Source organism: Mytilus californianus, unplaced genomic scaffold (genome assembly GCF_021869535.1).
Source record: "Mytilus californianus isolate M0D057914Y unplaced genomic scaffold, xbMytCali1.0.p SCAF_10, whole genome shotgun sequence".
NCBI lineage: Eukaryota > Metazoa > Mollusca > Bivalvia > Mytilida > Mytilidae > Mytilus > Mytilus californianus.
The window spans coordinates 45,856,115-45,878,070 of record NW_026262582.1 but is presented as its reverse complement, the minus strand read 5'-3'; the positions used below and the strand labels follow the sequence as shown (position 1 = coordinate 45,878,070).

The window sequence follows — 21,956 nt, the reverse complement described above, 5'->3', positions numbered from 1 at the left end:
GAACTTGATCTGTATTATGTGGTAATAAGCATTGTGTATACGTTTCATAACATTTGGTTGAGGCAAACTAATTAAAGTAAGAAAACGGAAACGAAAAATTCAGCAATTTTTCCATTTGTAAAGGGGCATAACTCTAGAACTGTTAAAGTGACGCCACCAAAATTCAAACTCAGTCTGTGTTTTGTGGTAATAAGCATTGTGTATAAGTTTCATAACATTTGGTTGAGGCAAACTAAAGTTAGAGAACGAAACCAACTTTGGGACGTACGGACTGACGGACAGACGAAGTACAGACAGACAAGGTTAAAACTTAATCTCCGCTAAGGCGGGGGCATAAAAAAAAAAGTATGCATTTATTCTGAGGCAGTTTATGGGCCCTAAAATTTAATTCCAAGGCAAATTGTTTAATCCTTACTTTGCTAAATTGAAAGAATCTATTAAGTCTCTTTACTTCAGATCACATACAGTGATAGGTTATTTGGAATATCACTAAGAAGTCACAAACATGTACATATGATTGACCTTTGTAGTCAGACCACCTGGATAAACTGACCAAAGTCTTCAGTCCTAAATGCCTCAGTTATGGCAGATTTCACTGTAGATAACTCCCACTGATTTCTTACATAATAATTTCTATGGAACACCTAAAGGGCCATAATAATAAAAACCAAGTATGGAATGATACTAAAGGATGATTGAGTCTAGTGATATGACCGATCAGAGATGTTTGAGAAGTAACAAACATGTACATATGATTGACCTATGAAGTCAGACCACCTGGATAAACTGACCAGTCTTCAGTCCTAAATGTCTCTGAACAAGTTATGGCAGATTTCACTGTATGGTAACTCCTTCTGATTTCTTACATACTAATTTCTATGGAACACCTAAAGGGCCATAGTTTGACAGATTTCATTAGATTGTTATTTTGCAAAACATGACACAAATATAATACTTTACTTATTTGCCGAGCATTAAGTTACAGTGTAGGACGTAAACAGATGTTTTTGAAAGATACAAAAAATTTCTACTTTAACAGGAAAAAAACTCATTCGTGAAATATGAACCTTGCATAAAAAAACGCTTAAATATAAGTTGTTCCAAGAAGAAAACAAATGATTCATGTCCTCTGATTAGAATTTTTCATCCAATCAAAATGAAGGAAAACTGAAATAATTTGAATTTTAATATTCTCTTGACAACACTAAGACATCCTTCTTAAACAGAACTGAAATGAATATTAAGCCACAGACCACAACTACACAGACTGTGGGTCCACACATCAGTGAAAGTTTTTGAAACTTGATCTTAATTTATTTGAACAGACATACATGTAATTCAAAGAATTTTTACATACGAAAGCCAATCCCTTCAGACAACAATTAATGAGCTAAACTTCCACATTTAAATTTGATTAAGAAATTCCAATGCAACTTAGAACATTTTTAACCACATGAAAAGCCTAAATTATAATGTGCAATTCTCACCGATTTTGCTCATTTAAATTACAATTGCAGCTGTCACCATTTACTATATTCATAATATTAATGTGCAGTTTTCCCAGTTTCGGGACTAATTTGAATTTCATTAACAATTACCAGACTAAATTTAACACTTAACATAATTTTTTGTCCTTAAATTACGTATAAATCATTCGTAAATACATACATACTGCACTTTTATGCAGATTTTTTTTAACTCCCCCGGGAGCCTCAATTTTTCCCATAAATCATAGCTACCCCAGACAGGATAATATATGCAGGTATTTTCTTATAAGGTAAACTAGGTACATACAACACTTTAAAGAGCCATATTCTGCCTTAATAAAGAGTTTTGTTCAAAAAATCTGTAAAATCTGGTCTTAAGGCCAGGACAAGGTGATTATTTAAATGTCATGACTTTAACAGACACCTGAAACTTATTATGAGTCATTGTACAATCAAATTCTGGCCTAAAGCAGATATTGACCATTCTATATTATGCAAAAAGTGGGAAAATGAACTTGATGGGTCAACAATTAATTTGCAAAGTAATGATATGAGTTTTAAGGAGATCTGGGACATATACCAATGAGACAGCAAGCCAACAAAACATTAATACATGACCATTTTGCAAAATGTTGATTTTCTAAGTGGACGACTATTTTTTGCAAATTGAGTATTCAATTTTATCAGTTGCTATTGACTATTCAATTTCATCAGTCACAGTGATACAAATATCTCAAAATGTTGAATGTCATGTTTTTCATAATATGTTCCATAGATCTCTACTTTCATGTGAAAATCTCAAAACTTAAAAATATCTCAGGAGCATTGAATGTCATGTGTTTTATCAATATTTTCTTGACTAATACAATTTTAAAAGCATTGAATTATTTTCAATGTCAATAAAAAAAATAAACAAGTCTGGCCTATCAAATAAAAGTTTAAATTCTTTGTATATTTACATGGGTCCAGTTAATATACACAGAATGGTTTATCTTGTCTGTTAAATGGAAATTATGCAAAAAGACAAGCACAGTAGTTTTTTCTTCCCAGGAACCCATGCGTGAAGACATAAATCGAAATTCCATCATAGCCTATTAAAACTTTGAATAGACTTCTATTCATATGGTTATCTTGTCTTTGTAATAAATATTTAAAATTTAAAAGTTATGCAATAATGAGCAAAAAATACATAAAAATTAAATACTTTATAGAATAACTAACGGTTGAATTGTTGGAAAAATAAATTGGTAAAAGTTAAAGGTTACAAGTGCCAAAATCTTGTCTGAAGGTGAACTGGTAAAAAATCTTGCAGGAGTGTGGGTCATTTAGGTCAGAAATAAAATCAAATGATTCCTTTGAATCATTCAAGGCAATAAAAAAGTAACTTTCTTTGAATCAAATCAAGGCAATAAAAAAGTAACTTTATTCTTTGGGGTTTGTTTTGTGTCCTTGGGTTGCTGTATAAATGACATGTAACCATAATCTCCTATTATTCACATTTATCTTATCTATCTGGAGTAACCAATTATCATCAAATTTGGCAGTAATGCTTAAATACTATTATGAACACTTTTTCCTTTTTTCAGTGTAAAGTTTTCTATCAAGTGAAAATAATTTATATCAACTTAGAAGTATTAATACCAAAAAAAAAAACAGTTAAAGCTAGAAAAAAAAGATGAATTGAATCTAAAGTGCTTTCACTGTGTGATTAAAAGAGGTTTATTTAAACACTTGTAAGACCTGTGTTTCTTTAAGTCAAACACTGTAAATCAGATTTATTAATTTTGAAAAACCAAGTATTTTTATCTTTTTATCTTTTGGACAACCTGGATCCTGGTCTACTTTACAGAAGATTGTGTGAATAACTGAATGAATCTGTAGAAGATATATAAAAAGTCTTGTATTATTTAGGATGTTATGTCTGAATTCAAGGCCAAGGAAACACATTTTTTTGGTTTCATATCTTATGAGGATGGATGGGTGTTTATAGTGTCCAGTGTCAATTAAATTCATATTAAGGGCAATACCATGTTAAATGGGGATCCAAGCTTTTGAAAGGGGGGGGGGGGGGGGGGGGGGGGGGCTGGCAACCAAATGTTTGAGGTGATACCTGTAAAAAGTCTATTCATTTATCATATATGAAGCTCCAAAAGGGGGAGGGGGTTCAAGGCCCCCACCAGCCCTAATTCTGCCTCTGTACATGTACTAGACTGATCAGGATTTGTAACATACTTATTCAAAAAGTAACAGTTTCCCTGAGGAAGAACAAAATGTCCCCCTATCTGGACAATATTAGTTCTGACTCCAAGCCAGCAAGTCTTTGCTTAGACTTACTCCTAAATATTATGTTGGGTGCTAATATTGAACAGAGAAGCAGCTAAAATTTGGCATCCATTTGGCTGTGCACAGTGTATAAATTATAACTCAGCCAGTTGTCAGAATGCAATGGGCCTTAATCTGATGTCTTGTGTAGGACAAGTGCCATGGCCTCTCTGAAGGTTAAGGAACTCTTGCAACAACTCTTTTAAGGGGTCCATAGGTGGCATGTTGGAAGGCAATTGAAGATTCTGCCCATTATCTAACGAACTCTCAATTTCCAGTGGCAATACAATTTAATACCCTGTGACCCTTCATCCCAGTTAATAATGACATTACCTTGTCCAACCTACCTATCATATTAATTGTAAATTTATTCTGGTCCTGAAATTGCATGAAATATCTGCCACTGAACATTAAACAAGCAACAATCAATCAACCCTCCAACCCTCTAACCATGCCTCTGAAATATTTCAAAGGGTGGGACCACCTCAGTGGTCTTGTGGTAGCATGTTCACCTAGAGTGGGGGAGGTCATGGATTTGAAGTTCAAACCCATGACCTCCCCCACTGGGGTTCAAACTTTGAACCCCAGTTGGGTCAAACCAAAGACTTTGAAATTGATATTTGCTGCTTCTCTGCTAAGCATGCCGCATTAAGAAGTAAGATCAAAGACTGGTTGGCTCAGAGTCAGAATAATGTTTCCGGGTAAGATGACATGTCTTCCTGTGGACTGTTACCTTGTGAACTAGCATCTTAAATATCCGGCTCATTGTGTAGATCTAATGGGAAGCAGGGTTGATATTCATATTACAATAACATGTTAGATACTCTACTAAAATGAGGAGACAATACTGAAGTATTTGAGTATAAATTCCATCGTGAGCTAGATACCCTACTAAAATGAGGAGACGAGACTGAATTATTTGAGTATTAGTTCCATCGTTAGCTAAATACCCTTCTAAAATGAGGAGACGAGGCTGAAGTATTTGAGTATAAGTTCCATCATGAGCTAGATATCTTACTTAAATTAGGAGACGAAACTGAAGTATTTGAGTATAATTTCCATCGTGAGCTAAATACCCTACTAAAATGAGGAGACGAGACTGAATTATTTGAGTATAAGTTCCATCATGAGCTAGATACCCTACTAAAATGAGGAGAAAAGACTGAATTATTTGAGTATAAGTTCAATCCTGAGCTAGATACCCTACTAAAATGAGAAGACGAGACTGAAGTATTTGAGTATAAGTTCCATCGTGAGCTAGATACCCTACTAAAATGAGGAGAGACTGAGGTATTTGAGTATAAGTTCAAACGTGAGCTAGATACCCTACTAAAATGAGGAGACGAGACTGAAGTATTTGAGTATAAGATCCATCCTGAGCTAGATACCCTACTTAGATGAGGAGACGAGACTGAAGTTTTTGAGTATAAGTTCCATTTTGAGCTAGATACCCTACTAAAATGAGGAGAGGAGACTGAAGTATTTGAGTATAATTTCCATCATGAGCTGAATACCCTACTAAAATGAGGAGATGAGACTGAAGTATTTGAGTATAATTTCTGTCCTGAGCTAGATACCCTACTTAAATAAAGAGAGGAGACTGAAGTATTTAAGTATAAGTTCCATCGTGAGCTAGATACCCTACTAAAATGAGGAGACGAGACTGAATTATTTGAGTATAAGTTCCATCATGAGCTATATACCCTACTAAAATGAAGAGAAAAGACTGAATTATTTAAGTATAATTTCCATCGTGAGCTGAATACCCTATTAAAATGAGGAGACGAGACTGAAGTATTTGAGTATAATTTCCGTCCTGAGCTAGATACCCTACTTAAATGAGGAGAGGAGACTGAAGTATTTGAGTATAAGTTCCATTCTGAGCTAGATACTCTACTTAGATGAGGAGACGAGACTGAAGTATTTGAGTATAAGTTCCATCCTGAGCTAGATACCCTACTAAAATGAGGAGACGAGACTGAAGTATTTGAGTATAAGTTCCATCGTGAGCTAGATTCCCTACTGAGATGAGGAGACTAGTCTGAAGTATTTGAGTATAAGATCCATCCTGAGCTAGATACCCTACTTAGATGAGGAGACGAGACTGAAGTATTTGAGTATTAGTTCCATCATGAGCTAAAAACTTGTCCACCATCAGAAAGAAATTTCAATAGAGTTTCCTATAAGTACTTTATTACATATGACATTATAAATGACCTTATTATTAATACTCTTTAAATATTTTTTCTAATATGACCTATTTATTTAATTCATTCATCTTGTTTTTATTAACACATATTTTATATAACAGCTGGAAATAGCTGGATTCTAGTGCAACAGTAGAAGAAATAGTTGAATGCATGAAAAATCCAAAACATGTTGATCATCTTAAATTAGACTTCAAATGCATCAATGTTGACCGAGATTTCAAACTATGTGAATTGTCTGCGAAATGAAATGCTACTGTTTATAATGTACTTCAAATGTGAATGTATGATAACACCTGTTGTCACACTGAAAAAAAACATCCTGAACTTGCAGTATTATGACGTGTAATTTCTTTTGCTACTTGTAGAGATGATCTTTGATTGTTAAAAATTTTGGCAGGGAAATCCAGATGGCCGTAGAGGGTGTCGCCACCATAAAATTCTCAAGTTTCACACGATTTAAATGACTTTTTTAGCATTTAAATCTTTTTTCACAAATTTTGTCATGGGGTGGTATATTTCCTGATATCGAATTATGCCCCCTTCAAAAAATTCTGCATCTGCCCTTGTTGGGGCTCTGCCAAATTAAGTGTATAATTGGTTTGTGTTTCATGAATTAAAATTGCCATTTTTCATTTTTAGTTTTTACTGTTCCACCTGAAGGGCATTATTCAGATAAGTCCAGATGACACATTTAACCTTATTCACTTTATTAAGTGTTGCATAAAACAGGTTCAAATGATTGAAGATTTATATCCAGTGGCAAATATATCATGCAGACTGGAATCCAGCCATTTTTAAAAGGGGCCGTTCCAACACATGAAAGTCGTTTCAAAGTGAGGAGGGGTCCACCCATATGTCCCCATAAAAAAGCATTAGTTGTTAAACAAAAAGGTGGTTCCAACCTCTGGAACAGCCCCCTGGATCCGCCACTGTCATGAATAACAGGACAAGAACATGTTGATATGATATAAGTATAGCAGTTATAATGAACCTAATGCCTTGCAGAAATTTTTATGCTAATCCTATCAGTGTTACTTAATCTCTAAACAAAAACAAGCTAATCTGATCAAAAATACTGCACCGAATCTGATCTTCCCAATGTAAATATTACAAGAATTTTTAAACACATTACTCAAAATGGAGCAAGCTAACAAGCTTAGTAATTTGATAAAAAATACTGCACTCAATCAAACTTCCCAGTGTCAATATAACAGGAATTTTTAAACACATTATTCAAAATGGAGGAGAATTCTATCCTAACAGAAAACATACTGTAATATCAATAAAATGGTACTAAAATAATCTAAAACCCCTAAATCTTCTCCATGAGAATGCATAATGTTCCTCCCAATTGCCAAAGACTTGTTACATTCTTACAAATTTGTTTAATTAACATGATTAAGGTACATAGTGTATATTGGCGGGATTTCCATAGATCTGTCAAAATGTCATTGAGTTATGTACTTTTGTATCTATGTATATTAATGTTTCAATGTTAGTTTTGTCTATTACATTAATGTATCGATAACATGGGACGGTATTAAATAATATTATATCAGATATTTGAATGGGGTGGGGCATAATGAAGATTATTGTGTTGTATCCTTTTCAAATAATAGCAGGAGCTAAAATTTATAATGCAATAAACTCTATTCAATCTTTGAACTAAATCCACCAGGAATCTGGTTAATACCACAATATTGTAGAATTCATTAGAAACGTGTAACATTTTGACATTTCATACATTTCTTTTATTTTCTATCTGAAAACTTAAAACTTAAAATACTGCAAATGTTATGCCATATATCATAAAACCTTTATCAAGAAGAATTCTAAACTCATGAGCTCATAATGCTTCTTTATTACCCATCCTGATATATATGCATGTAATATTTGCCACTTGATGTTAAACACCCATCCATCCATCATCTTTGATGCTCATTATTTAGTGAAATAACATAGTCAGTTGCAATAAAACAAATTGACACAAGGATATCCAACATGCATAAAATAAATCTAAGACATACACTCCTCAATTTCATTTGGCATCTTCTGCATAAAAAATTCATAAATCATAAACATTCAAGTATAACTTACAAACAATTTTAATGGTAACATTTTTGTGACAGGAACCAATGTTCCTTCATACAGTCATGTGTTTGTTCCATATATGTATTAGCATAATGATCCATTATAACTAAAAAAAAGATTATGACAAAATAAACTTTCAGTAACTGCATCCGAGTGCCTTTGTCCAAAAAAAAAAATCATGTTGCCATTATGTAATATTGCAACTAATAGTCAAAATCGGGGATACTAATTGTGATTAATATTACTCCAGTCCACTTTTCCATTCTATGTTTTCTGCTATGCCAAGGGGTATTGAGAAAATAACTGTAGTATTTAATTTTTCAGTTTACATTATGCATTACCGCATTTAATTGTCAAATGCAATTTGTTACTTCTTTATAAAACTATAATAACTCCAGTCCAATTGTTCATTCTATGTTTTCTACTATGCCGAAAAGGTATAAAGCAAATTTAACTGTAAACTTCAATTTGTCAATACATTTTATGGGCCATTAGTACCTTAGGGAGCTACCATTTGATTTTTATGGGGGCTAGGATGAAAAATTTTGTCCTGCATTATTTTTAGTTGTAATCTCTGTCCTGCCTTTTTATTTTTCACTCTATTCGGTCCTGCTTTTTTTTTTATTAGTTTATCCAGATTTTTTTTTAATAAATTTTCATCTAGTCTTTGCGCATCCTGCCTTTTTTTTACTCAAAACTCCTGTCCTGCCTTTTTTTCAAATTTCATCCTAGCCCCCTCCCCCCCCCCCCCCCCTCATAAAAATCAAATGGTAGCTCCCTTAGATGTTAACCACTTACCTTGCCTTGATATTCACTAAACCTCTCTATAAAAATATCTTCACCAGCTCTCAGTGAGTAGCAGAAGTTCATTGATCTCTCAAGACATTTAGTAATGCAAGACTTTATTTTATTAATTATTAGTTTTATATTACTTACAAAAATCATTGTTCGAAGAATTAGCAATATAAGTGGTGTAAAATGTCATGACAAAATCAAAATGAGTCATTTGAAATAAAAGCTCTTCTGTTCTGTTCTGTTCTGTTCTTTCTTTCTCAATATCAATATACCCTTCTAAGTATCCTCATTTATCCATTTTTCATTTTATTTCAAGGAAAGAAATTAAAAAAAAAAAAAACTCCCCCTCCCATGACACATACAATACCGGCAGGATCCATGATTTGATGTTAGGGAAATGAGGAGTATAAAGATCATATTTTGACTAAGATAATGGCTTTAAATTAACCTATAAATCATATTTTTCTGATTTTAGGGGGGGGGGGGGGGGGGGGGGGGGGGGGGGGGGGGGGTCCTGGGTGTGCGTCCCTGTCTAAATCTGTGCCCGCAATATCTCCTGGAAGAACTATCCTCCATCATATTCCCTCCAAGAAAAAAATTACTTTTCCGTTAACAATTCCTTTTATTCAAACTATGTTTTTCCATTTTGCTCTAAAATGGGAAAAATTTCTATATACTACTGAGTTCGATAAAAAAAAATTCTACACACTAAATCTAAAGACACGTACCATTGAAAATACATGCCTATCATTTTCATAAGCATTTAAGTTTTTTCAATGTCAACGAATACCAGGCAAGTTTCTTCTACTATTACCTCAATCATATTTCATTAAATAAATAAATGACTCCTCTACAATGTATTTCCAAGTTTGTAAGTACACAAATTATGCAATCGTCAACAATTTAAAAATTTTGTTGTGTTGCAAACTTGAGTACTTGGTGTAAGAAACACATGGTATAAATGAATTCACAGAAAGTTTAAATTAATTAAAGGAGCCAAAAATAGGACCAACTCTTGATGATGACATAATGAAGCAAATGATATAAACAGAAAATAAACAAAAGGAGCACTTTTTAGTCTTCAATAATGGCATCAATGAAAACAAGGGATGGCATTTTGGAATGGAATACAACAGGAAAATGATAAACTAATGTATATCATGGATATCAAAAGCAGTATAAGTTGGATAAAGAAACATGCCATATCAGGCAGGCTGTAAATTTGATGTCTGAAAGATGACTGCATGGAATGGGGAAGAAATAAATCATGGAGAGTAGAATTAAGCAGTGAACATATATATAGGATTTGAGAACAGAGAACTATGCATCTAATAAATGCTGATAAAATGCACATTGAGTATTTGAATTCTAATCACTGAAACTATATACTAATATCTATATCAAACTGTTTGTGGTAGATATGACAAGACCAACAAGACATAATATGTAGTTCTAAAATATATCTGATTATACTGATCAGAAGTGTACAATAGTATATATGAACTACTAGTACGGATTTTTAATATGGAAATATATGATGACTGAAAATTAAACATGGATAGAAACAAGAGTCAGAAGAATTTGAAGTAAAAAGGCATTACAAAAAACATGGTATATGAACATAGAATGGAGTGCATTTCAAACATTTTTTTTTAATCTTAGGTTTGAAATGTTTTTCAATTAAAGACATGACAACTAAAAAGCTCATGTAATGTAAATTCATTGTTAGAGAAGGTTTTTTTAAATTATTACATGATTATTTGTTCATCGTATGTTTTAGTATATACCATTAAATGTAGTAAAATGATTAATGAAACAGAAATTTTGAAGAACATGCTAAAAATCAAAACATGTTAAAATGATTGTGAAAATATCATCAAAAGCAGTAAAGAAAACACCAAAACTCTCAGCACCCATGCCATTAAAAGTTAATCCTCAAGAAAATAATCAGATATGTGATTATAGGCAATAGTACAGTTAGAACAAAAACCATATGTATTTGTTTACACACCAACAGACAAAAGAACATAAGTAAAGATAAAATATATACATTATGTAAACTGTCCAATGAAACAAAAATCAATGTGTAGTTATACCAAAATATTGCAGAACCCAAGAAAACACATGCCATTAAAACAACAAAATGACCTTAATGTGTAAAGTGCCATATGCAACAGGAGTTTTGGGAAGAGCAAAATGTTAAAATAACCATTGCAGAGTTAAGAGTTTAAAGTGTTAAATACATTTGAACATATTAACAGGAATATAAAGATGATACATCTCAGCAAATCAATTTGACAGAAAAAGCCAAAATGCTGAACCATGATAGGATATAAGCCATTCCAAAAAAAGAGAATAACTCATTCAAATAAGGGAGATAACTCGTGCTGATTCTTACCAACTGGCCCACAGAGGGCATCAGATTCATCAGAACCATCCCGGCAATCCTTATTCTTATCGCATTTATAAGACTGACTTATACATTGACCATCACCACAGCGAAATAATCCCTCTGGACATAATGATTGAACAATACCTAAAATGTCATAAAAATATTGTAAAATTGTCCATGGGAGATAACTCCTAATTATATAAATATCATGTAGTTAAACTGAACATTGACATGAACTTTGAAAAGGATTTATTCTGTAAAAACTAATTAAACTTCAATGCCCTTGATAGGAAATAATTTAATACTAAGGTCATAACTTTTTAAGTCTTGCAGGCATTTTCCTTTCAGATTCGAAACAAGTTTGATTTGGGCCATCACCCATACAAGATATTTAGGAAATTATTGGCAACAAATAAGTAAACTATAACTCAAAACATTTCTCTAAGCTTATATTTTTGTACACATTTTATTCATAGAAGTCATAGGTCAAACATTTGTTGTGTTGCTATAGCAACAACTTACAATTCAGTTCATCTGAGAGATCTCCACAATCAAAATTGTCATTACATCTTGCTGCTTTTGGAATGCATTGCCTTCTGTTTACGCATTGCCACTCGTCTGGTTGGCAACCTGTAGTGTATTTAACAGGTAATTAACATAAAATATCAGAGATATGTATCATAACATAGATGACCTTTACATACTGCCAATGTTATCACTGAAACTCATGCAAATGGCCGACACAGGCAGCCATATTTGGTTTGATTAACAGATAATCAACATAAATAGTGTTAACATAAACCCATTGGTCACCCTGTCTGTTATTATTGCTTGGTTTGACTGTATAACAGGCAAGTAAAATGAACGGAAATTAACAGTAAATAATGTTAGTTTTAAATTAGATTTTAACTGTCATATGATATCTGCCCTTTGAAATTTCAACTGTCATGTTTGACAGTCAACTTGTGTATAGGTGTAAATAACCTTTAAAATGAATTGCCATGTTATCTGTCTGGCAACCTCAGTGTTGCAATTAACAGTTAATGAATATAACTATTAAATGTTAATGTTAACAATTTTCTTGTTTTACTTTTCAATTCATTGTCATCATTCTTCATGCTTCAACTATATAAATATTCATCAATACAGTAAAACCTGAATATAAAACTACAGATATTTTTTTGTGTAATGCAATGGTAATTCACGAATTTTCCATCACCAGTCAATGCTGCTTGGTCAAAATAAATCCAACAGAGTATAGAGTGAAGAATCTTGTGTGATCATGAATTTGGTGATTGTTTAAAGGCAATTTAAAAAAAATCCTGGATTCATATTTTTTACCATGTTTGATGAAAACCTCAGCCCTTAACCAAAATGAGAATAGCCAGAAATAAAAATAATTTTTGTGAAGCTCTAAAAAAATATAGGCCCCATGCTGGACAACAATAAAGGATTTTTATTTATTTCCTAAAATAATATAATCTGATAAATAAGACCAAAACACACTGCACTGCGAAACTTTAATTCTTCTTTTCTAATCATTTCAGCACAAAATGGAATAAATTAAGTAAGACATTTATAAGTCTAATTCAATTCTGATAAAGTGCACAAATAGGGCAGACAACCAGAACAGAAAAAACTCTTATAAAACTCTGGCAAAGATGCATTTTCGGGGAAGCATTAAGCTGCATAATATTTATTACAAGTCTAATTCCTGACATAAAAGCACGCTCTACGTTCTTGGCAAATTTGCAACTCATGAATTTCCATTCATCATGCAACTACCGATTATCTCTTTATTATATCATTATGACAAAAAAATTACAGAATTATGACAGGTAGTGACAAATTCATGTAATACTATAATGAGAGACACAGTTTTATATAATTATATTTAACAACTTTAGTTTAAAGTGTTGAAACATGTCAACTGTTTATAGCAAATCGTCTGGAATAGAATTTCGTGTCCTGCCACAGATGTAAAATCAACGATTTCTGTTTGATTGAACAAGAAGAGAAATGGTTAAAAGTTCAACTGATTATAACCAAGCAAGCTAAAGATCGTGCATGTGTGTCGATTTAAACTGACATTCCCACATATGGTAAAAATTTAATATAATTAACTGAGACATGTCTGTTGCACAGATTAGGGGTCTGCAGTTCTGTGTTTTTTAAATATTTTTATGACTATTTTCTCTACTCTTTTCAGCATCCTGTTATTCTCTGGTTTTCATTTATTTAAACCATTTTTCTCTATTCTTTTATCTTTTGCCCATAGTTCACTATTCTTTACATTTTAGCACCCCATTTATATTCTCTGTTCTTTTTTGGGGGGCAATTTTTCTCTATTCTTTATTTTTTTACTCATAATTGTGTAACCTGTATTTCATTAAATACCTCTTCCAGACCCTCAATGCAACAACAGTTTTGAAATGGATAAAATTAAATAGGCTTTGTCCAAAGCTACTTTATAAATATCCTCTTGTATTGTAAATTGTATCTCATCATGATGAGCAATGCTTAAGTTGCTGACAAACTTGAGGTACCAGTTTATACCATGCAAAAGAACGTATCATCATATTTTATAGATGGTATGATTTTGTAAGCAATAAGACAACTATCCATAGATCATTGAAGGACTAGGAATCGTATAATATTACTACTTTGGAAATTTATTAGGCCAACGCTACAAAAAATCCCATATTTTAAAATCATTATATGTATCTTTCTTTTTTCATCTGCAGAAAATCTAATCATTTTGATAAAAACACTTCAACAGCAAAATAATTGAATGAGACAGAAGATTAAAATCCTATTCCTAAACCAAGTGTAGAAATAAATAGTTCCAATTTATTTTAAATAAATTTTAAATTCTTTTTACTTGACATATCTCATTGTGTTTGTAAGTTTATATAAATATTTATATAACACAAGATTCCCACAATGATCTAAAGTTACACATCTCAATGAAAATAGTCAATTTTTAAGACATTAACCCCTGTTTTGTAAATAAGACCAGTCCATTTAAACCTCATTATAAAACTAGTAGCCTTAAACGACCTGGGGTCAAATAAGTCAAGTCATCTTCAAATTCCTAATAATAGCCTATTAAAATTCTAAAGAAAAAGACACAGTTTCAATCTTAATCTACAATGTCAATTTCAAAGACACTGAATACTTTTAATTACAATAGTGTCTTTTTTAATGATGGCTTCTTTATGTCCATTTCAACTGGTCAAATTTACCTTCAACAAAGGCTGTAATTTGAGCCACAATGTATAATTTTCCTAAATATGAGGAACAGCATGAAATGTGACCTTTTATTGCATTGACCTATGAACCTGAGGGCAGCTGTACTGACAAGATTATTACCTTGATCTTTAATTTAAGGTATAATTCAATTAAGATGGCCATTTGGTGGTTCAGAAGTTATGTGCCACTGCTTCTTCAAAGAATTTTAGTAAGATATCTCCACAAGTCGTAACCCTTGACTTGTTTCAATTCAAAATAAAATATAAAAGTCTTTCAAAACATGAAGCTAGATTTCAGCCACATCCCTTTTCCAAAATTGTACTTGACCATCCTATTATCGATAAAAAGGATAATTTTTCAGCATTTTTTTATTTTTAAACCTATTTTTGCACTTTATTCTTATCTTGTTCTGAGCCCTCACAAACATGTTTAATCCATCCACATCTTTTATGTGCCTGACCTAAGCTAAGGAGCGTGTGATCCAATGGTTGTTATTGGATGCTATGTGTCTGACCTAAGCTAAGGTGTGTGTGATCCAATGGTTGTTATTGGATGCTATGTGCCAGACATAAGCTAAGGAGCGTGTGATCCAATGGTTGTTATTGGATGCTATTTGCCTGACCTAAGCTAAGGAGCGTGTGATCCAATGGTTGTTATTGGAGGCTATTTGCCTGACCTAAGCTAAGGAGCCTGTAATCCAATGGTTGTTATTTGATGCTATTTGCCATATTTGTTTTCTGTGAGACTGTAAGACAATTTCTTTTGAATAGCATGAACTTTGTCATCCAGGGCGTTTTATAGCTTACTATAGAGTTTAGGTCTCATCGTTGAAGGCCATATTGTAACCTGTAATTATTTACATTCAGCGATCAATTTTACAAAATATCTTACGAAAAAAAATCTTGCAAGTCATGAACATTTCAGTAAAAATTACGACCAATTTTATTTCTACAATTTTTTGTAAAAAGGACTACTACGTGTCCTTTGATCTTCCATGGATTACGTTGTCACTGCGGCTTGGCAATCATTACCACACATCTTTTTATTTCTATATCTTAATTCTGTTTTGCACACAAGCAATAATCAAAGTCATAAAAAGTCATTGAATGTGAATAGTTTTATTGGTAGCAGAATTTATATGTTTTTATTGTCCTAAATTTGTTTCTCAATACACCATGAAATTAGCATCAATTACATCAAATTGAAACATTTTTCCAGAACATTAATTTACCATAAATCATATCCATTTTATATAGTAATTCACATTTTCTAAATTTCTTGCATTTAAAAAAAACATAAATTATATAGAAAAAGATATTTAAACTCCTTCTCAATTTGTTAAGGATTAAAAACAAATGTAATCTTTTTTTTAAGTAAGTTATCTAAGTTATTAAGAACTATTTTTAGAAAAAAAACCCATAAAAATTCAACTGGATACTAAAATGTCAGATAAACTTAGACAATAATGTGTTGAAGTAGAAATTTATCAAATTTATCTGTCCCTCCTATTGTCATTGGTGGATGGAACTCCAGTGCGGGCGGCTCCAGGATTTTATGTTAGGGAAATTAGGAAGACAGGCTCCTTAATATTTTAAAAATTACATTTTTATGCTACAATCATGAAAAAGACAGTTAAATCAACCCTTTCTTTTTCTTTGCTTTGCATCGTTTTAACTTTGTCATGGAGATCACATGCAGTCATAGGTGTTGAATTTTATAAATGGAAATAAAAATATATAACTTTTATTAAAAATGCCATGACAGTTCAAAATTACAGAATCATGTCATTTTATTTTATATAATTGATGAATTATTTTTTTAATGTAGACTAACACATTATTCATTTGTCTAACTACCAAAAAAGTTCTTTTATTCGCAATTTTCCATATTCACAGCATCTCACGATATTATATTTTCATGACACGATATTTATCTGTAAACAGTAATTTGAACTCATTTAATTTGTTAAAACATGTGCAGCACTGGGATTGGCAATTATTCAATTTTTTGCAGTTTCAAAATTTGAATAATAAAATTCATGCCGATATCTTAATGAGACTCTCAGCATTTAATTTCCATATACTTCAACTTTTGTAGATAAAAAACACATTTTTAGCATACAAGAATACTTAATGCTTTTTCTATCTCTCTTTTCTCATTCTGATATATTATAATAATAGTACACATCTATTTAAATCTACCAATTTTATTTCTTTTGCTCCAATAAACAGCTCAATTTTGAGTTTGTTGTTGGGTAAACACCGCAATGAATTCAGCAAAATTTCAAGTGATGTCGAAAAAAAAATTCACCAGTGACACCATGCTGAAAGATACCATTGAAATTTCATTATCCCATTACTTATAATATTATCCAAAGTATAAGATTGACAATTTGCTTCTCCTGTCTAAAATCCAGAAGCACAGTTTGGTAAAGCATAGATTATCTTATGAAGGTTAGGAAACAAAATGACAAAATTTAAAAAAAAAAACATCCAGACAAACTAATCTGTTTTATTAGTATTTATAACATTGTATATATATATTTTGAAAGAACTATTTTTTTTAATCTGAAAATAGCAGCCTGATGGTGTAATATTTAAGTCTGTTATTTCTTCAATGCAAAGATGAAGCATAATTTTCGACATCCTGCAAAGAATTACCCTCAAAGCAATGTTTATTGGACCGGCTTGATTGATTCATTGATTGGTGTTTATCCCCACTTTCAGCACTATTGTGCTATTCCGAGCGCCCGGAGAGAACTATGACCTTTAGGCCAAGTAAATTTAATTAGTAGATTTTCATCCAAATTTTTGAAAAAAATGGGGTGGGTGGGAGGATTTTTTTTTTTAATTTTTATTAGATATGAAACGCTCTTGTGACGTGTTCTTCATATATGCAAGTGTAATAATAAGGTTCTATCATGTATATACATGTATAACGAATCAAACATACAAATAAATGCAAAAACCAAAATTTGAAACAGGATGTTATTAATGAAACGAAATTATCGACAGTTACCGGTAACGAAAATGAACAAAATCCGGAAATCGTAAATTTTTCAAAATAAAAAAAATTGGGGCGGAACTATTTCAGAGGGGCGGGCGGGGATGAAAATCTATCAATTAATTTTAATTGGCCTTAGTAGGAAAACTGACAATCCTTGTCAATTGAGATTGGGGTCGAACACACATGCCACTTGCCGGATTCCAACAGACAACCTCAGTGTTGAAAGGACTATTGATACAGTAGTTCGACTACTAAGCCACTGCGGCCCCAGGACTGTCTTGAATTTGCTTTAAGTGCGAGATTTTGCTTTGTATTAAATTTCATACTGGAGATTTTGAGATAAAAAACAGCAATAAAATCAGTGTTCATTTACTTTGTGTCTTTTCCATTAAACAAGTAATACACTCAAAGTCTTGGTCACTGGTTGAATTGGCGTTGACACAATCAATCAATTACTTTCATCATGACAAAGGTATAACATTCAAGATTATTTTTCATAATGTGTCTGAACTCTAACCCTTAAACAATCATGTACACTAAACAAGATGTATCAAATTCTCCCAACAATGACCTTTTTTAAACTCAGGAGAAATGACAGATAAAGTAGCAAATTTTTCAATGGACTCTTCTAAAACAAAGTCTGCCTTTTCTAATCTGTTTGAACTTTGACATGACCACTTATGAGAACAGAAACCATCTCTTATGTGTCTTGTTAGCCACAAAGCGCAGGAGGTGTTGGGTACCAATTTCCTAGCCAGGTCAAATCAAAGACTATAAATAAATGTTTGCCACTACTGCTCTAAGCATCCTTTGTTGAGGAGCAATTTTTATCGAACTGATCAGCTCCGAATCATAATAATGTGTATTGGATAAAGTGATAAGTCTTCCTTTGAGACTATGTTGAGCCAAAAAATTCCAGGGCTTTAAAAGTGTTGGTCAGCAATTCCCCAGAAAAATTGATTTAAAACTGATGTGCCGTAAACTTTATATTCAAACTAAAGGACAGACCACATTTTAGTATATGCTGCAACCCAAGAAGCAGTATCATATTCTCCCGATTCATTTATTACAACTGTCAACACAGTATTATTGCAACTGAGAACTCATTAACATATGTTAAGATTTACTTTAAATTTAGAAAATATGTCATTTGTTACAAAAGTTATGCACAAAATGAGTTAATGTTAGGGTTCAAATTTCTAAAGAAAGTTTTAACAATGTACAAATGGTATGATATAGGTGTGATAAAATTCTGTTATATTAAGTCGCCGAGACCTGCCATCACGCCTGCAACAACAAAGTCCTTAACTTTAAATTCCAAAATATTACGCATCTGTTTAAAATTGCAAATCTGATTTAACGGTGTGCTGCAATGTAACACTAATACGAGATGCAATTGCAAAAAAGTTATGAAAAATTATAACTATTAAAATTTAAATAAGAGTTTATAATTGATGCAATACATCTAATTTAATAACATTTTAGGCACATTATTTTTTTTTAGATAATAAAAAAGAACATTATTTATGATTATTAGATAATCAAAAGAGGTGTTAACTGCTTGGTACATTTGTATTATTTATGTAGCATGCTCCATTTATAAATTTCATATTTTCGCAATATATCTTATTTAAAAACATTTTAGACACATTAATTTTTTTCAAAATTAAAAAAATAGGACATTATTTATGATCAGTGTGTTATCAAATAGGGAGTTATTTCTGCTTGGTACATTTGTATTTCTTTAAAGCATAATAATATTATGCTCCAGTTGTAAATTTCATATTTTTTTTTAAATTGAAGTTAAATGTCAAACATGTATAATATATACTGTGAAAACATCAACAGGATTTGATTACATTTTCTTAGGAATTCTTCTTTTGAGTAATTGATATAACAAAAATGTTACATCGGTCATGACTTAATAGTAATCACATAATCATCAAATATTCGAACCAATTATTATGTAACATTTTCATACCAGTAATCAAATAACTATAAAGTAATCACATAATCATCAAATACTAAGATCAGCAACTAGCAGTAGTCGAATCAACTCACCTTATACTGAGATTAGAAATTAAATCAGCTATCATCACATTGACATAGCCATTAGCAACTAGAAGTAATAAAAAAATTGAGACAAGTAATCACTTAAGAGGTATCATGATAGATACTAAATAGATCAGTTAACATGATATATCTCACCAACAATTGGTTAATCACATGATAATCTTATATGACTATAAGTAATCACATATGTAATCATCAGATACTGAGATATATATCAGCTGCTACAAGTAATCACATGATCACATGATACTGATATTAGCAATCAAATAATCATCAGATATTTAAGACCATACCCATAACAATATATGTATCCAAGCAACTTTTAAGACAAGTAATCACATGATCACTTGATACTGAGATAAGTAATGAAATGATCAACTGATACTGAGATATGTATTCACATGTTCAACTGAAATAAGTAATCACAAAATCAACTACTAAGATAAGAAATCACAAAATCAACTGAGATAAGTAATCACAAAATCAACTGAGATAAGTATTCACATGTTCAACTGAAATAAGTAATCACAAAATCAACTGAGATAAGTAATCACAAAATCAACTGAGATCAGTATTCACATGTTCAACTGAAATAAGTAATCACAAAATCAACTGAGATAAGTATTCACATGTTCAACTGAAATAAGTAATCACAAAATCAACTGAGATAAGAAATCACAAAATCAAACTACGATAAGAAATCACAAAATCAACTGAGATAAGTAATCACAAAATCAACTGAAATAAGTAATCACAAAATCGTCAGAAAATGTGATCAATTACCAGCGATATAATCACTTAAAGCATGTACAGTCTTTGTCATATTGAATACAAAAGTATTAAAAAGGCCAATGGAAGTTTTGCAATAATCAATCTAACCACTCCCCCATTCCCACCCCCATTCAAGCTACCATCAACATATTATATCTTTGCTTTGTACTGTTAAGTAAAATATCACAACACAATATTTATTCTATGAATGGAATATTAAACTTATCAACTGATTGATAAATTGTTTAATATTTATTCAAGGCATGAGATTAAAAGATTAGAATTATACAAATCACCTGTAATCTGAGGGTCTAGAGGAAATCTTTAAATTGACAAAGGGTTAATTTCTGACAACCATTATTAAGTGGTCCTGTCCAATCCCTATATTTTAAGTTCAAACAGTATCAGTCCAGAATCACACAGACTTTTTTGATAAACAGAATCCCCAATAACAAATAATCTTACTCATCTCAAAATCAGTATACTTTTATAAAAACTTCAATTGTTATTCTCCATCAATGTTATGGTAAACTATAGTAAATAGATATAGGAAGATGTGGTATGAGTGCCAATGAGACAACTCTCCATCTAAGTAACAATTTATAAATGTAAACCATTATAGGCCAAGGTACGGCCTTCAACATGGAGCATTGGCTCACACGGAACAACAAGCTATAAAGGGCTCCAAAAATTACTAGTGTAAAACCATTCAAACGGAAAAACCAACGGTCTAATCTATATAAAAACGAGAAACGAGAAACATGTATGAACTACATAAACAGACGACAACTACTGTACATCAGATTCCTGACTTAGGACAGGTGCAAACATTTGCAGCTGGATTAAACGTTTTAATGGTACCAAACCTTCTCCCTTTTCTGAAACAATAGTATAACATCATAACATAGAAAGACACATTATAAAATATCAATTGGAAGGCTTAACTCAATAAAAAAACGTAAATTAACACACAATGAACGAATAAATTAAGTAGGTATATGGTCTAAGACTTTAAAGACACAAAAGCAAAGGAAAAGGTCTTTTATTGCTGTTCTTCATTCCAATGTCACAGCTACTTGTGAAATCAATTATCAAATCATGATGTTCTTGTACAAAATCATCACATCCGAGACTAAGAAACTACTTCGGTTTTTTTTCTCTCTTTTAAATGTCTTAGTTACTGTCATTTAGTTTCAAAGATATCAAAATGATACTCAGAGGATTTTTAATTTACAGTTAAGATGGGTGTTTTTCTTTTCCTTTTTACATTGCGATGACCGTGAGGGCATTCCGATGTATTGCTATCGCCAAGATATGAAAAAAATATCTCTGTACATTAACCTCAGTTTCAGGTATAGAGATGTGATTTTTTTCTGTGACAAGTGCTTTTGACAATCCACAAGAACTTGCGGTCATCCGATGTTCAGTACTTCAGTACTTTTATTCTAAGAAAAATGACATAAAACCCTATCAATATTGATGTTGTGTTAGTCTGTTACCCTCCATCCAACATTTTTTTGCACATATTTGAATGACTGCCACAGTTAATTTATAACA

The 21,956-nt window shown here is 31.8% G+C and overlaps 1 protein-coding gene across 7 annotated transcripts in view; it reads right to left on the bottom strand.

The window, feature by feature from the left end:
* The window catches only part of LOC127718223 (collagen alpha-2(I) chain-like), a 149,912-nt gene that overhangs the window by 85,350 nt on the left and 42,606 nt on the right, over positions 1–21,956 (bottom strand). For 6 of the 7 annotated variants that reach the window (XM_052224203.1, XM_052224198.1, XM_052224200.1 and 3 more), the window contains exons 2-3: positions 11,820–11,927; positions 11,304–11,441 (exon numbers count right to left, since the gene is read on the bottom strand). The exons of the other annotated variant lie outside the window; for it this stretch is intronic. In XM_052224203.1, the coding sequence (XP_052080163.1) occupies positions 11,304–11,441; positions 11,820–11,927 (246 nt within the window). The remainder of the gene's footprint in view (positions 1–11,303; positions 11,442–11,819; positions 11,928–21,956) is intronic. 7 annotated transcript variants of the gene reach the window in all.